At 39.2% G+C, this 18,341-nt stretch overlaps 1 protein-coding gene across 2 annotated transcripts in view; it reads right to left on the bottom strand.

Moving 5' to 3' along the window:
- Positions 1 to 881: 881 nt before the first annotated feature.
- The window catches only part of Pde1a (phosphodiesterase 1A), a 163,630-nt gene continuing 146,170 nt past the window's right edge, over positions 882 to 18,341 (bottom strand). For both annotated transcript variants that reach the window (XM_050120167.1, XM_050120175.1), the window contains exons 14-15: positions 5,176 to 5,292; positions 882 to 3,306 (exon numbers count right to left, since the gene is read on the bottom strand). In XM_050120167.1, the coding sequence (XP_049976124.1) occupies positions 5,219 to 5,292 (74 nt within the window). In that variant the 3' untranslated portion in view covers positions 882 to 3,306; positions 5,176 to 5,218. The remainder of the gene's footprint in view (positions 3,307 to 5,175; positions 5,293 to 18,341) is intronic.

Here is an 18,341-nt window from a genome sequence, read left to right as displayed (position 1 = left end):
AGAGAGCTTTCCAGTTTCAGAAAAATCGATTAAAATGTCCCAAGTAGGATACAGATATGCATGTATAGGATTTGCATGTTAAATATTTAGAGTTCTTCCACAGAAATACGACTGGAAAGAATAGCATCATTGCTACCCTTTGACTCTAAAGTATTCATGTTCCTTATTGCCTAAAATCTGTGCTAACTGATGGAGAAGTAGCCACATTGACATTCTGCTTTCCACATTGCTGTTTTCAAATGGCACTCTACTCCTCGGTGCTTCCAGCCCACTCCACAAAGGTGTGGTAGGAAGAGTAGGTCTTTGGGTACCACAGTTATCCAGACCAAATTGATGCCATCAACCTCTGAACTCTATGGGTTTAGGCAAGTATTCTTCTCTGAGACTTGGCTGTCTTTGGGTGTAACCGTACTACACTGCTAGATTATTATTAAAATAAAAATGACATTTGTTAACAATTTACATGGGAGCCACAAGTGGAAAACAGTCAATCATTTTATTTTCTCGTTATTTATCACTCTAGTCAATTCATCTTCTGCTTTTTCTCTCTTCTTGGAAGCGCCTAGAATGAAAATATTACCTTTGTAAGTGTCATTGTGAATCTATATATAAATTGCAGAGGGGATGGCTCACCTATAAAACTTGAGATTTCTAGAGAAAAGTCTCTCATTTCCAAACTGTATGTAAGCAATGCTTTTAGCCAGACATTTGCATCTAGTGATACGACGATCAAGGATCATTTCCTTTATAGGACAAAGGCAGCTCAGAACGCGCCCACGTCAGTTCTTCACTTGGTTTACCCCCAGTCTCTTCTGTATTTCTCCAATCTTTCAACAATCCACTGAAAGAAATTAGAGCGAATACTAAATGGCCCAGGGTCATTTCCATCAAATATGATTTATTTAGCAATCATGGGTAGTAGGAAATACAGAGTACAGCATAATAAAAACACAAGAATCGTAGGCTGTCATGTGAAAAATGCAAAGTTCTGGTGAAATGAAAAGGCAGATGAACTTGCGAGTGTAGGGTCGGTAGCTGTGACTGAAAACGCAAAGCCGTTGCAGCAGCCTATGGAGAGAGACAGTCCTGCCTCACAGTGTGGCCTCACATACACTATCTGCAGAGGGACAGCACTCGGGGCCTTCAGTCTGACGTGTCCAGCAGGACTGGTCCTCCAGAGAGAACAAGGAAGGAAGGCGTGCAGAAGGCCAAAGGCAGATAGGGAGAGTGGGGATAGGAAGAGGGGGAAGAGGGGAGGAGAGTAAGTGTGCCAGGCAGTGTGAGGGCTCTGAGGAAGTGTGTCTCCCCAAGCCCCCCTGCGAGTCAGTCACAGTGCTCTGTAAGTCACTCTGACAATGTGGATAGCACACACACTGACCAATGGGCGTATCCTTCCGTGTATATTACCCAAGCACAGAGACTAAAGGAACAGAGTGGATGTGTTTTCTATGCCACGAGGGGAGCAGGGTTACAACTTATTCGTCCCTCCGGAGATTCTAGCTTTGCTTAAAGACAACTGGCTCAATTAGGAACAAGAGTAATTAGATTTCTTAGACTCTCAGATTCTACTGTAAAAGCAGAATATTTTCTAGATGGCAAATATATAGATTTTTTTTTAAGAAAAGAGGACATTAAGAGCAATAGTTACAGTTTCTCCATAAATAGAAATAAAAAGTCCATTTTAAAGGACAAAGGCTACCATGATGCACATTTTCTATAAATCTTGTCAACCCATCATTATAGATCAATTTTTACTGCTGACATTTAAAATGTCCATTACATTCTAATGTCTATGATACAGTTCAATTATTTACCTGTGATCGGCACACGATTTGGACAATACTAACACCAAGAGTCTAATTCACAGAACATTCAAAAGCATTTTATACAGTCTACACACAAATATATCTTAAGTTACAATAATGCATACTAAATATGCATAGAGAATATGGCTTGCACATTAAAATAGATCTAGGTTATAAAGACCGTCACTACGTAGGCTTAGAAGCTTCTGGTCAGGTCCTTCTCTGAAATATTGCTTAGCCATGTGGAACCTGGGGGAATGCCGGTGCAAGAAGCAACTCATTAGGATGGGCAAACCCAGCTGCACGCCATTTAATTGACAGTTACTCTTGATTCTTTCCACCCACTTTCCACTGTTCATGAAGCTCACAATCCAGGAAAGGTATGGACGGTGAGGAACTACAACATCCTATCGGGCTTGACCGTTCTTGTTAGCCAAAAACAAGTGAAGGCCCTTAGGGCGAGGAAAGGCTTCACACATGCTCAGGCAAAACACCAAGAAGCAGAGCCTCGGAGGGCTGCAGTTCATTTCTGTTCAGCAAAATTAAGAAGTCACATCAAATAATGTAAGCTATACGGAAAAGCATGAGTTTCCATTTCCATATACACCTCTGAGCATGAGTACACAGACCTACAGCACACACGCACACGCTTACACACACACGTACACACACACAATCTCTCTCTCTCTCTCTCTCTCTCTCTCTCTCTCTCATCTCTTATCCATTCGCCTGTAATGTATTTTTATATCCTAATGGGATCAACTCCCAGAAGGGAAACGCTGTTTTCCCTTCAAGTGCCTGTCTCCTGCCATGACCGATGCTCCCTGTTACTGTGGACCGAGAGCAAGCTGTGACCTGCAATGTGACCACACACATGGGGTACACATTAGTGCTTTAAAACCACAGGGATGGTAACAGGATGATCTTCCATCTTCAGCAGAAGGCGGCACTGTCGCTTCCCAGCCGGAGATACAGTCACTGGGTGGCAGCTGTCATCATGGTCAGTTGCTGCTGGGACTTCACAAACCGCCGAGCAACCTCGATTCTCCTGTTCCCATGCCTTTAAAAGAAGACAGTCTTACCACACCAGCCTTGCGAGGAAACCCCGTTTTCCATCATTTTGGGTTGGTTTTGACTTGGTTCTCCGTTTAAACTATAGCAGCACGCTGAGTGACGAGTGCAAGAAGTGCGTTGGGAAACAGGTTGCCTTCCGCACGAGTTGAAAGTGATAGAAGTTTGAAACTGTTCGACTTTCAATCTTAAAAGATTTCTTCTCTGGCTTGATCCAAGATGACCGAATTAGGGATGGAAAACAGTGGCCAGAATCCTAGTCACAATTCACGGGGACTTCTTTGCCCAGTCGTTAGACTGAAATGTATGCTCTCATTCCTTACAGAGAAGTCCACTAAAATGGCTTGAGCAAATGAATGTTCAAAGAAGAGACTATAAGTTCTTTAGAAAGTCAAGGACTTTTCATGGGTTTTGTGCTGCTTTCGTTTCCCTGAAATAAAAATCAAATGAACATGACATCAGAGAAGGGATGGGAAGGTAGGCTGGGTATTTGTTGGCTAGAAGATACAAAACCTCAGATCACAGAAATAAACTCAGGAAATATAGTTACAAGTTACAGTAAATGATAATGTACTGTATTCTTGAAAAATATTGAGCGTTGCTTTTCCCCAGACACCAAAGAGCAACAAGTGTAGGAGGGTTATACATTTAATATTTAGTTCAATATATCATTCCATAAAGACTATAGACTTCAAAACAAGTTACATGCAATAGATACACATTTGGGGAACTAAAAGTAAATCAGGGAAGAATAGAGAGCTTCATTTAATCTATGTAAGTGTTAGCTACTGAGTGGCAGTTTCACATAGGACTCATACACTCTATCAGAAATAAGAGATTTAGCATTTTGAATAGTTATTTGTTTTGTCTGAATTATAATTCCTTCCTAGATCTGCTCTGTAGGCCTGTGTGTCTGCAGTGGGTCTTTTTCATACACCGAACAGTCATTTCAGGGAACACACTGTTGGCTTGCATTCTCTACAGATGTTTTGGGAATACGTTCATAAATATTGCAGACCTGTACCATAAATGTTTATAAAATGCTACCCAAAGGTTTTCAGTCTTTTTTGTGTGCATGTGGTGATATATAATAATCATTAGGTTGCAAATGTCCTATTGGAAAAAAGTCTTGCTATTTTTATAGGAAAATAATTATGCTTATTTGTTTTTTATGATAGTTACACCCCAGCAAAACTTTTTGTTACTTAAAACATCTATAATAGCCTACTGTGTTTGTTTTCTCAAAAATATAATTTAAAGGTTCTCTCAGGTATCAGCAGGACCCAATAATTCATCTTTTTAAAATAATACTTTTATTTTATTAATTCTTTGAATCCAATGTTTTTAGACCCTATTCACCTTAAATGGCCAGGATCTCTCTCTAAAGATGTGCAGTCTGTGTGGAAAGTGTGGGGAGTCATTGTAACTGTTACTATCAATGTTAAATAGAGAAATGCTAAAGATCCACTTGGTGATGTGATTTATTTCCAAGCTTCATGTATAAAACAGGAATCACAACCATCATGGGATGCTTGACATAACATATATAAGATTTTCACCAATGAGAGTCTCTCCACAAATTTTGAAGAATTTATCTTAAAAGCCAAATCAGAAGAGTCAATGACAACATGTCATCTTCAGCATTTTCCCTCGCTCTGATTACTGTACGGACACCAATACTCCTTATAACACTTGGGTTTTGTTTCACATGCATTTTCTTGTAAACTATAAGATATCTGCATTACATACACCACCCTTTTTCATTTTCTGTTTCTTGCGTGTCCTTCCAAGGCGATAATTCTTTTTTAATGGTCATTAGTATTAGTATATCATCTCCTTAAAACTTCATATTTCTACAGCATCATTCCTAGAGTAGCAATTTGGCGACTGAAAACAAGTCCTACTGGGCATTTCTAAAAACAAGTGCCATCATTGTCCACAGATTTCTACCAAACAAGATTTTTATGTTTGCCATCAGGAACAAAGTCACATTTCTTGTATAAGATAAAAATAGACGTCAGCATATAAATAGTTCCCATATGTCATAGAAGAAGTAATATCTTCTCCCACTATAGGGATTTCTTTACTGGAATCTTCTTCATAAACCCTATAAAATATTGCTTTTATCCTTAAAGAATTAAGACTCTAATCTCAGTAAATAAAAACTGTGTTGATGATTTTTAAAACCTAGTTGATAAAAAAAAATCTCTAAAAGCCCAGAAAAATATTTAAATGAGGTCCTGTGTCTCTAATGGTGTTAGAGAAATTAGGTTTTTTTTTGTCTACAAAGTAAGATTACCTCTTATGTTTAAAACAACTGAACTCTTAAAGTTTGTTCAGACTTATGGATGGGTGTCAGCACGGCTTTCTTCAGCATCTCCTAAGTCTTCCGTGTTCTTATGAAGATCAAGCTCACCTAAAACAGCAAACAAACAGATGAGACAAATTATCCTCTGGGGGAAAAGAGCTCACGCGCTAGCTGATAACACTTTGTGAAGCGTTAAAGACTGGGCTTTAAAACGCATTTTTAGTGTGTTTCTCCAAAGATGCGCTTATTGTTTTCAGCCTGGAGGTTTGCAGAGTACAAGAACATGTCTTCCAATGGTTACTTAACCTTTGAAGTTGCAGCGTAGTCTGGGAACACAGAAATGAAATCCATGAGAGAAGCATCTATTAAATCATACATAGAACTGCATTGTTTTCATGGGTATTTCTCTTACTGAAACTAATTTTAAATAAATGCTAATGAGATATGTCGTTAACGACTTACTGACTAGCTGCTATGAATTTAAAACAGACTAAATGGATATGAGAGACTAGTGACATTTCAAGTAAAAGTCTGCCCAAACAACATTTTGGAATTTATTGACTTAGAACTTTATATAAACTCCAGCTTTATATAAACCATGAAGATAAGGAAAGCATTAGCGTGCAAACTATTCCAGTGCTTCCTAAGACACTGAAGAGAATAGATCAAAAATTAAACTATAAAGTTTGAGATAAACATAAATGGATCCCCAAGTACCTCCTGGACCAGCACCAGTGCGGTACTGTTTACACTCGTTAGACAGGACAGGGATGTAGACTGACTATTCTGAGAGCGCACGGGTGATGTATCCAGATACTCCTCACTAAGTTCACCCCAGCCTGTCCACAGAACAAGAACAGGTGGCTGCCTAACATTCTCCCAGAAATTTGATGCTATATTTCCAGTTCTTGTTATATTAAATATGTTCACATGTAACCCTCTCGATGCATTTGCTCCCATAAAGCACTTGAGCAAAGTCCTTGTCTTCTCTCCACTGGCTCACTTGACTCTTCACTCTCTTGGGTAAGATTAGATTCCCAGTGTACCCTGAACTGCAAACTCTCTCCTTCCAGGGAAACTCTCTTCCACTGATTTGGAGGAGGAGGAAGCAATTCTATAACTCCATTATAGGAATCTCTTGCATGGAATTTCCTTCATAAACCCACTTCTATTTTCAGAAATTTAATATTTCATTCATTTAAACAGAGACTAAAAGGTTTATAACCGGGTTCCGTATCTTCTTTGACATTGTTCCTCATGGCTTCCTTTGCTCTCTGACATTTATAATCTTGGAGCCTTGATTTAAACTTCAGACTTAATATTTTGTTATTTAAGAGCAGATTAGAAAATAACAAAGCTGACTTTAGTAGAAAAGAAGAAATGACAGTGAAAAGAATGTAGTGAAATAAATATTTATCTCATAAAAATTAGAGAGAACATTCTACTTTTCCAAATAATCTTATCTCTAGAGAAATCTTATCAGTAAGGAAAAATGGAAGAGGGATTAAATAACAGAAACAATGCAACAATTTAAAAAGATGTGCAAATAACATCTTAGAGACATTCTGTGTGTGCAATTAGAAAAATATTAATTAAGTATTATGGCCAAGTCCATCCATACTTTGGTGACACCAAAGGAGTATCCTTTTCCCAAACTGTAAGGTTCTGGTGTTTACACACACACACACACACACACACACACACACACCACTGCCAAGTGATTTCATAGAAGCTTGGCTGCTTGTGAAAATTAGTGGCCTCATTCATTTTTAGTTGCATAATCCTTTGTGATTCACTTGGGTGTTTGATGTGTAAGTCACTTTTGGGTATACACTTCGGCATCATGCTCTTGGGAAGAAAGAAATGACTGTTTGCTAGAGGAAAACAGAGATGTGACTCCTTTAAGAGAGGCTTCCTGACTCAGCTTTAGTCTCAAAAACCTCATAGCTCCTTTAAGAGGCCCTGCCACCAAACACATAATGGTGTTTATGAGCATTCAGCAGTATGTTTCTTGGTGGTGGCAGAGACCTTGAAATTCCACAGAGTTGTGGCAATAAACATGGATCCCACCAGTACCTCTGCCATGAAGCTAGACTCTCAGAAAGCTAAGGAATGGGGTGCAGCCAGCTATCAAAGCCACAGTTTTAATCCTAGCCATGCTGCTTAGCAGATTTAAGACTAATGTGCTCAGAAAATGATAGAGATATATAGTAAAGACATATTCAGATGAAAATAACTCTAAACAGTTACAGTGTAGCTTTAAGAGCTACTTGATAAGAAGCCTGAGCTAATAGGCCAAACAGTTTATAATTAATATAAACCTCTGTGTGTTTCTTTGGGACTAAACAGCTGCCAGACTGGGTGGTACATAAACTTCCATCTACAAATATATAAATGAAATACATATAATTCAGATAGAATTCCATTTATACTACAATATCAGCATAGTAAGGGAACATAGTGACATAGTGGTCCTACATGTTCCTCTTTGGCAATTCTGTGAATGAAAAGGACTAACTGTAGTTCTACTCTATAGATGATGTTGAAGTAATAATGACATCAAACTAAACTTCAGGATATGTCATTAAATATAAAAATATTTATGATTTCTAGTTATGACAAAGATGTCACTAATATTTGCATACAATGTAGCCTACAAATGACATGCATGATAATTTGAGTTTAAAGCTAGGAAAAATAAAATATAAGATTCAAATTATAAAATGCCCTATAAGATTCTGTAAGTAACTCTAGGTTAAAATATTTCTCTGTAGAAATACCCTTCATGGGTTGTTCAAACTATTTTCAGAAGCCACAGGTTAGTAAACAAACATTCCAATGCGAAAGTTGAGGTTATACCTTGAGGTGTTGGTCAGAGAAGTTCTTAAACAATTCAGGTAAATGTCAGTGCTGTTGGTTTCCCAACAGAACTAGATCATATGACCTTACAGATGAAGATGGGAGAACAGTTTTGTTTTAGGATGGAAAAGAAGAGCAGTAACCAAGATGGTGGCTCCTCCTTTACTGGACAATGTTCATGGTACTAAGAGGTTTGCTGTAGGCTGAGGATGGAAAAGAACCATCAACACTCTATTCATCTGTGGACCCTGTATGCTACACTACCAATGACCAGACAAGGTGCCATAGTGGCAACTTATCATCATGGTAAAAGCATTTTATGACTGTAATCGAGATGCACACCACAGAAGTAAAATTAAATTGATCCTGGGGGACACAGAGTAGTTAATATATCTGTAATATGACATCATCCTTGGAAGGTAGTGGAAAGTGGGAGATCAAACATCTCATTAGAAAAAGTAGACCACTGGGGTGTGTCCTGGAAAGACGTGTATTTTCCCAGATTCCTGTCTTTATTATTACCATCAGACTGCCAGATGCATCAATTAATTCATTAATTTGGGTATTTAATGTGTAAGTCACTCTTGGGCATATAATTTGACATCATCCTTCCAGGAAGGAGGAAATGGCTGGGAGCATTCATTCCCCCAAAGATAATTTTAAATAACCTTCTCAGGAAGGCTGTATGTAAAAGAACTTGGAAGCCATCCATGGAATCAAAGGTTTCAGGCTTTTTTTAATATGATCTGGCTCCTCCTTATAGTCTGAACGAATATGTGTCCTTTTTAAAATAAAATATATAAATAAAATACATATAAATAAAATATAATTCAGAAAGAATTCCATTTACACTATAAAACAATATCAGTGTGGTGAGGGAATATAATGACACACCGTGGTACTGCATGTACCTCTTTTATATTCTGTGAATGACCAGGACTGCATATACTACTACCATATATTTTGTGTTACCTCAGCTCAAAGTAACAATTTGATTGATCTTGGGCTAAAATTGCTAAAATAATGGCTCAATAAATTTTTCCTCTTATTTTTTTTGTATGGGAGTGAAACACTGCCTGACAAAGAAACCTGGTATCAGAAGGGGAGCCAGGGTTTTGACTATTCCTAACTATGTGAGTTAGATTTTAGCACTGGTTTGTAAGGGTGAGTTTGGAACAGTGCACAACTATGAGATGGAGAAGTTCTACAGTGCTGCAGGCAGACATCAATGAGAAACTCCAATGAGAATTTGGAAGATAAAATGCCCACAGGAATAAAGAACTTAAAGATTACTCAGGAGCTTTCAGAGGAAAATGAACATTCTTTGGTGAACGGTAATAGAGACCGCTCGTGCAACACTGTGAAGAACTTGTCTGTATTCTGGTCATGCCCTAAGATTTTGTACAGCTAACTTTAAAAATGGACAGAAGAAATTTCAGTGCATTTAGACTGTAGTTTAAATGTTGCTAGCTACTTTTGGCCACTTTACAATGAAAGTGAGAAACAAAAAACAAATTTGAAGGAGGATAAAAACTTGAAAATTTCCCAGAAGATGAATATGTTCAAGGTTGAGATTAAGGAAAATGTGGTTGCTAAAGAAATAGTAAAACTAGAAAGCAGCCAAAGAGATTGGGCTGTAACTGAGAGGCAGAGTGCAGAACTAACATATACAAGGCCCTAGAGCCAATCCTCAGTTCTGAAAAATTAAGAGAAAGGAGAAATTTAGGACAAAGGAAAAAGAGGAGGGATAATAATAGCAATAAGAGTAACAATAAGCTATCATGACCAAATATTGTGTACTGAGGCAATAGAATAAGATTGGTATCTTGAGGGTATCTTGAGCAAAGTCAAAGATCTAAAGGCATAAACTTAATTGAAATATTTATTGAACATTAAAGAGTGTTGTTCTAGCATGGGGTGACCGAGGGAAGCATTTCACCTGGCTCATCACTCAGGCACTCAGAGCCTGCTGCAGACATGGCTCATGGGACCCTAGCTACTTCCTAGCTGATAGAAAATCTCTGTATCATCCATATGGTGATAGCTTTGCGGGCATGAAGAATCACGGAGGACTGGTAGGTGCATACAGTGTATAGCATGGTTGGTCCTTAGGTGCCAACTCTCAAAGTGTAACATGTGAAGCTGTGAAAATGAAGATCAACATGCTTTGAAGACTCCAGGAAGTTAGATATGTCAATAACGTGAAACATATGCTGATATGTCAATAGCATGAAACATATGCTAAGGCAAGTTTTAGGCAGTTAGTGGAGCCAGTTCCAAAGAGAGGTCAATGATGTGGGAGTCCCCTCTGTGTGCTGCGATTACCATTAATGAATAAAGAAACTGCTTTGGACCTATAGCAGGGCAGAACTTAGGTAGGCAGAGAAAACTAAACTGAATACTGGGAGGAAGAAGGGCAGAGTCAGAGAGAAGCCATGTAGCCCGCTGGAGACAGCTGGAAACTTTAGCTGGTAAGCCACAGTCACGTGGTGATACACAGATTAGTAGAAATGGGCTAAATTAATATGTAAGAGTTAGTAAATAAGACACTAGTGCTAATGGGCCAAGCAGTGACTTTATTAATACAGTTTATGTGTGATTATTTTAAGGCAAAGCAGCTGGGAACAAACTAGTGGCCTCCTTACAGCAGGTCAAATTACCAAGGGTATAAGAGCAGGGCTTTACACATTTAAATGTGTGCTTCAGAAACCACACATAGATCTATAAAATCCAGCAATTTTCCTGTTGCGTTTTGGTTTTGCTTTGGTTCTAGCCCTCTCTCTTTTTTTTTTTTTTATTCACAATGCATCATTCCTTGGAATGGCAATATTTACTCGATGCCAGTGTATATTGGGAGCATGTAAGCTTCTTTCTAAACTTCAGAAGAACTAATGGCAAAGTTTACCCTGACTCTCTAAGAAGACGGCCAGCGAAAATGAATCTTCCTCTGACGTTATTTTCTCCAGAATCTTGTCACAGAGATGAGGAACCTGACTAACACAAATGCGCCATTTCATAAACTGTTACGTAAGATTCAACTCAACTAATTGCCAAATGGTCTTAACATTGAGTTCTGGATATTGGCAATAGCCTGCAATATTAGAAGGTCTAAGATTTCATAGACCAAAAACTCAAAAAGCTTTCCTGGTTGTGGGTTTTATTTGACAACATGTGGTATCTAGTTGGAGCACTGCCTGTGTTATAGGTACCTCCATTGAAATTCATTTTGTATGTGTATGTGTGTATATTTTAGGAAACTTCCATAGTAGTAAGTTTCCACAGGCTTTTCAGAAGGGCGTTAGTGTTAGTTGTCGTTTCTCCATATCCTCTTCGACCCACCCTTGCCTTTAGTCCTTCCTGTTCCATCCTTCCTCTTTATTCCTCATACCGCTGTGCTCTGTGTCCCCTCTTTGGAAGGGTTCTTCTCCCTAGAGCCCCTTACTATTTCCCTAATCTTTGTGGGTGTTTCAAACGAAAGACATATCTAGAGTGTCCAGGCTACCATCAACACGTGAGAGAGAGCATGGGAGGTCGGTGTTGCTGGGCCTGGTTTAACTTACTAATGGTGACTGTTTCCAGTTCCATCCATTTACCTGCAAGTTTCATCACTTCATTTTTCTGAACACTGGGATATCATCTCTTTGGGCAAATGCATCACATTTTCATTATCCATTCATCAGTGTAGGACATCTACACTGTTTCCATTACCCGGCTAATGGAGCAGCAAGGGGCGTTTGTGAGCAAGCATCTATTTCTGTAGTCCTTTGGCAATGTGCCCCAGAGTTGTATAGCTTGATTACATAGTGATTACATAGTAGGTCTCTTTCACGACTTCCGTAACAGCTGTGTAAGTTTACACTCCCACAGCAGCTGGTAGTGCGAACAAGCTCAAGACAGAATAACACCCCAGCCTGGGGAGAAGGGAGGTTGACAGAAAGTCCCACCTTAGCCCAGGGTTACGGCATTTGATAGCCGCTGGGAGAGTCAGTTTTCTTTAAGGGTGTGATTCCCTGGTAGGCCAACTATGCTCCCAAGAAGACTCCACGCCCAGGAATGTTTGGTAAGCATGTATTGGACTGGACGCTTAAATTACTTAGTTTCAGGAATTGAAACTTGGAAATAAAAATGTGCAAAGGGAGGAAACATTTTGGCTGTGCTGGAAATACTCTGAGGAACTGAATTTTCTATTTAAATTTTAGTTTGATAAATAAGCAGAAACATTCAATTGTTTTTTGTTTTACTTTAAAAAATGCCCAGTTTATGGCTAGAAACCAAATATGAGTGAGTACTTCCCATGTTCCTCTTTTTGGTTTTGGCTTACCTCACTCAGGATAGTGTTTTCTATTTCCATCCATTTGCCTGCAAACTTCAAGAAGTCCTTGTTTTTTACTGCTGAGTAGTACTCTAATATGTATATATTCCATACTTTCTTCATCCATTCTTCAATTGAAGGGCATCTAGGTTGTTTCCAGGTTCTGGCTATTACAAACAATGTTGCTATGAACATAGTAGAGCATATACTTTTGTTGTATGATAAGGCCTCTCTTGGGTATATTCCCAAGAGTGGTATTGCTGGGTCCATGGGTAGGTTGATCCCGAATTTCCTGAGAAACCTCCACACTGCTTTCCATAGTGGTTGCACAAGTTTGCATTCCCACCAGCAATGGATGAGTGTACCCCTTTCTCCACAACCTCTCCAGCAAAGGCTATCATTGGTGTTTTTGATTTTAGCCATTCTGACATTGAGCCTTTAATTCGGGTTCTTAGAGAAGCTAAATAAGAAGGAGAACCCAAAGAAAATCATATAGGCATCCTCCTGAATATTAACCTTCATCAGGCGATGAAAGGAGACAGAGACAGAGACCCACATTGGAGCACCGGACTAAAATCTCAAGGTCCAAATCAGGAGCAGAAGGAGAGAGAGCACGAGCAAGGAACTCAGGACCATGAGAGGTGCACCCACACACTGAGTCAATGGGGATGTTCTATCGGGAACTCACCAAGGCCAGCTGGCCTGGGTCTGAAAAAGCCCGGGATAAAACCGGACTCGCTGAACATAGCGGACAATGAGGACTACTGAGACCTCAAGAACAATGGCAATGGGTTTTTGATCCTACTGCACGTACTGGCTTTGTGGGAGCCTAGGCAGTTTGGATGCTCACCTTACTAGACCTGGATGGAGGAGGGTGGTCCTTGGACTTCCCACAGGGCAGGGAACCCTGATTGCTCTTTGGGCTGACAAGGGAGGGGGATTTGATTGGGGGAGGGAAAGGGGAGGCGGCAGTGGGGAAGAGACAGAAATCTTTAATAAATAAATTTTAAAAAATGCCCAGTTAAGCCGGGCAGTGGTGGCGCATACCTTTAATCCCAGCACTCGGGAGGCAGAGGCAGGCAGATCTCTGTGAGTTCGAGGCCAGCCTGGTCTACAAGAGCTAGGTCCAGGACAGAAACCAAAAGCTACAGAAAAACCCTAACTCGAAAATCAAAAAAAAAAAAAAAAAAAAAAAAAAAAAAGCCCAGTTATATCAATGTAGCAATCTACTTCTGTGCCCAAGTGGAGACTGGTGAATATAACTAAGCTTGGTTTGTAACAGACAATCCTGAAAAAAAAAAAAAACACTGATGTGACATCTTCTATATAGGAGCTGTGGAGTCACATTCTCCTCCATATTCCAGAAGAGCTGGAAATGTGTGTGGAGGGGCATAGGGCATATGAATCACATCTTTAATGTAAGAAGTATAGCAGAATTATGCAAACATAATTGACTAAATTTGCCTATTTGCTGCCATTTCTGTTCATTTTTAAAGTATTTTAAGGGAAACTCCCAGATGAGTACAATAATGATATAGTTAAATTCGGGAATGTTTATGAGTAGTTAATACATGATAGCCTTTCTATCTTAGGTTCTTTATGAAATCTATTGTACTTTAACACAAATGCTCAGTATGCCTTAATTTATTAAATCATGGGAAATCTGGGCAAGAAAAGGCACAAAACCATGAGTTGGTAAGAGTAACATGCTAAGATTAGTAACCATAGCAACAGCAAAGGCAGACGTCACAGAGGGTTTCCACTGTTTGCTAAGTCTGTGCCTAGTGAGACACACTTAGTCATCAGTTTCCTTTTGCGCAAAGTCTCATCCATGTGTGGGGCAGATCTGAGCCTTCCACTCCAGCGCTGCCCACCTGCTTCACAAACCTGAAGATGCTGCTTACACAGGCTGACTCCTGACTCAAAGGGGCTAAGTGTACACTGATTTGAGCAAGAGTATTGTTCATTGTCTGGGAAAAAAAATGTAAAGTTTCAGGATGAAAAGTATGAAATAAATGTGATATTTTTCATTTCCATGTTAAGAAAATCTAAAAAGATTTCAAATTCAGTTCTCTAGGGACGAAGGAGCAGTTTGATAGCCAAAAATGAGAGCAGCGTTTTGTTAAAAACAAACAAATGCTTATAATTTTGGTTGTGAGTCTAGCCTTTAATGGCTGAGCCATCTTGTGCAGGAAAAGAAAAACTAAAAATACTTCCAAAAACTGACAATGCAATGATACTAGAATATCCACTTTCTATTTTTATTCACATATGAGGTTACTTGCTGGCTATTGCCAGTCTCTAGTTCAATATGTTATTTAAATTCAAATATATAAATTATTTGTATTGAATTCATGTGTGGGTCCATGTTGTTGTGTGCATTGATGTACAGACTTGAATGTGAATAATTATTGCAAACTGTATTTTACAACTTTTTTCCTGGCTTTATTATATAAAATTTCTATTTGGTAATGGTTTAAACATATAGTTTAATGAAAGATTTTTTTCTCTTTTTTTTCAAATATCTGTGCTTTAGATATAATTACCAGATGAAGGATCCCCTCGTATTCTTGGTAGTCTTGTAATAAAAGCATGTAGAGTGTAAAACAAACAAACAGACAAATAATAAACCAAACTAAAACAAAACCCCCAGGATTCTCTTTTACTAATGCTCCTGGCTGTAAACACTACAGTAAAAGTAAGCTAGAAAGTACTCAAGAAATGAACAAACAAAAACACAAGACTCACACAAGTCCTATGCCTTCGGAGAATGTTAAAGAGACAAAGAGATGCTCACGTGAGGAGCAGTTATCACAAGACTCGCACTGCTAGGAGAAGTGGGGCCTTAATGTTGAAGCCCATACATCTCTGCTTCTCTATACCCAAGAAAGAAAAACGTGCAAATGCTCTCACTTTGTTTTCTTTAATCTTCCGCTCAGACCGGATCACCTCTTGCAGACCTCCATGATCTGGAGAGGTAGTAACATTGTGTGTTCCTAACTTGGGAAATGGAGATTCAGGAAATTGTATGTGTCAATTTCCCCCAAATATTAGTGTTTTTTTTCTTCCTCTCCATCTTCTTTCATTTATCTTGTGAGAGCCAAAATCACATGTAGTCATTATGAGACTGGGATACACAATGCTCAGCAGATGTTTATCATGGAAGACAACCTCAGCAACCCCTGGTGGAATGCCTGATCCTAACTCTAGCTAGCAGCTGCCAGATGGACCTTGCGCTAGTCTGTAAATGTTGCTTGACAGATTCACACATGGCATGCAATTGAAACTATAGGGCGTCACCCAAAGTTTTGCTTTTATAGCAGTTGCTTCTATTAACTTTGTTTAATGTCATCAAATCCTAGAATATTTAGAAGGTTGGAACCCACGTATAGGAGTCCTCTGATGAGCCGAGAGAGAAAGCTGTCCTGTCCCCTCCGCTACCCTACACCTTAGCCGAGGAAAACTCTGGTGCCTTCATAACGTTCCTCCCATGCCATTTATTTACCTCTGGTATACAGAGTCTTACCTAACTTGCTGACTACGGGGAGGGGTTAGTTGAAAGGACGTGTGAAGGGTGTCCTCCAATCGCAGTGTTTGAAGGAGGGGTTAGTTGAAAGGACGTGTGAAGGGTATCCTCCAATCGCAGTGTTTGAAAGAGTGATGGAAGAAATGGCTTTCCTTGTATGTTCATGTGTGCTGTTCCTTTTGCAATCCATTGGCAAAGCCATGTTTTAAAATAAAAGCCCTTTAAGCAATGAGCCATGGAGTCGTCTGTGGATCCCCAGTGATGGAATCCGGTACCTCTACATAGTCATGTAAAAGGGTTGCTCTAAAGATGGAAGTGAAGCAACTTCAAATAAATTGTATCTCCACCACACTACCATCAGAGTTGTTGTCTTAGTATCTATGGCCTGACGTCTCTGGGTTTTCTATTTCTTGTATTTCCATCAGCTTGATCAACACAGAGGGTGATGTGGGACCGGACTAAGCAAATCCTACTTCCAGAGTGGTAAACGGATGTTACTGAGTGATCCACGGACTCTATGTCTCATTAGTGTCACAGGATATTCAAGATATCAATAAAAATTAATACAAACCTTCCCAAAACACTTATCCCTAGTTTTCAAACTAAAGAAAGGGCTTATCTTACAGTTTTGATTTTATTAGTTATCTTGTTGTTATACTGGGCACTGAACTTAGGGCTTGGTGCACCCTAGGCTAGTGTTCCACCACTAATAATGCTGCAACAGAGTTTGGCTCCTTTTTCCAGACTGAACTTGACTGTGCTTTGGAGGCCAGCCTGGGTTTTGAACTTGAGATTTTCCAGCCTCCGCTACAGAGTAGCTGGAAATACAGGCTTGCCCCAGCCACCACCCAGCCTTATACATTTTGTTTTTGAGACAAGGTCACACTATACACTCCTGGCTGCCCAGGAATGTGCTATGTAGAGGAGGCTGGACTTGAACTCACAGAGTTCTACTTGTCTCTGCTTCAAGAGCTGGCATTACAGGTGTGAGCCACCACGTCTAGCCTAATTACATCTTAGAAATGACATTGTAATGAAGTTGCATCTTCAGATTCTTGAAGGTTTTCTCCATCTCCCTTTGAAGGTTTATGTACTCAACTTCATTTGGGAAGAAACTACAGGTATTTGTTCCCCTTTGCTTTGTACAAGTGATTTGGATAAGCAAACATAGAAATTAAATATGGATGAGAAAAATCAAGAGTTCAGTTATAAACCTTCCCATGTGATCTCTGGAAACTTCCTAGATTCCCACAGTCCACAAGGAAAATTGATGAATAAAAGCATGACAAACCTTCAAAGAAGTGAGGTTAGGATAACTGTAGTGTTTGTGATAAATAAAATCTGTAGTTTAAGAGATCAAAGCGAAGTTGATAAAAATTCTTTCAGGATTTAATTTTCATGAACCATTTGCTGGGTTATAAAGCTTCCCCCTTTAGAGCATTTAGGTCTACAGAAATCTCAAGATTATTTTCACGTGAGTCACAACCCCTTTGGGATTGAATGACCTTTTCATAGGATCTGCCCAAGACCTTCCGAAAACACAGAGATTCCCATTACCATTCATAACAATAGCGGAATTACAGTTATGAAGTAGCAATGAAAATGATTTTATGGTTTGGGGTCACCGTAACATGAGGAACTGTGCTAACAGATCTCAACATGAGGAAGGTTGAGAATCACTGTGCTCAATTCCTTAAAAGGTTAATTTAGACAAATTCATTTGCGTCTTTACACACTAGACAGCTGTGTCCACGGCTATCCCTCCGTGCAGACAACTAGATGGATCTGAGAGACATTTGAGAAAGATACTCATAGAGCTACTGGTGACGACTTGGCGTTGAGACACATGTGCCTGTTGGATGGAGCTGCACCTTTCCACACTTTGCCCCGTGTTAACCATCAGCAAGAGTGATTTCCCACAGCACACTTCAAGGAAGTCTTGCTTAAGCTCTACAAGGAGACTTGAGGTATACGCAGCCCACAAGAGTAAGTACCAGTGTAAAAGACACAGGCCACCAAACATTTCACATACACTGATGCATACAGCATTTATCACAGATATTGACACATACTTTTAAAATGACAGCTTCATAACGATGAGGTCACAGTTCAGAGTGAAATTGCTCAAAACTGTGTAACTATTACTGACAATAGCAAAATTTTAGATTTTAACCCTGTATTATGTTGTCTCCCTGGGTATAAGTTAACTTCTGTGATGCTTATGTCTTCCCTTAATATACATAGGTGTCTTATCTTTATATTTAATATGATTGTATAATACAGTCATTTTTCCTTTAAGGCAGAGAGTTAGATCATTGTAAAGGCAATATTTTATAGATTGTTATTCCACCACTACTCTTAGCTGATTACTTCTTAGGTTCCTTTAATGCTCTGGTATAACTAAATATTAAATTAACTATGACAGAGTCACATTAAAAGAAAATATTGAAAATCACTTGT

The sequence above is a fragment of the Alexandromys fortis genome, unplaced genomic scaffold (assembly GCF_014885135.2).
Source record: "Alexandromys fortis isolate MF-2015 unplaced genomic scaffold, M_Fortis_MF-2015_v1.1 scaffold_8_1_9099942, whole genome shotgun sequence".
NCBI classification, from domain to species: Eukaryota; Metazoa; Chordata; class Mammalia; order Rodentia; family Cricetidae; genus Alexandromys; species Alexandromys fortis.
The sequence above is the reverse complement of the archived record's forward strand: the minus strand, read 5'-3'. Positions and strand labels throughout refer to the sequence as shown.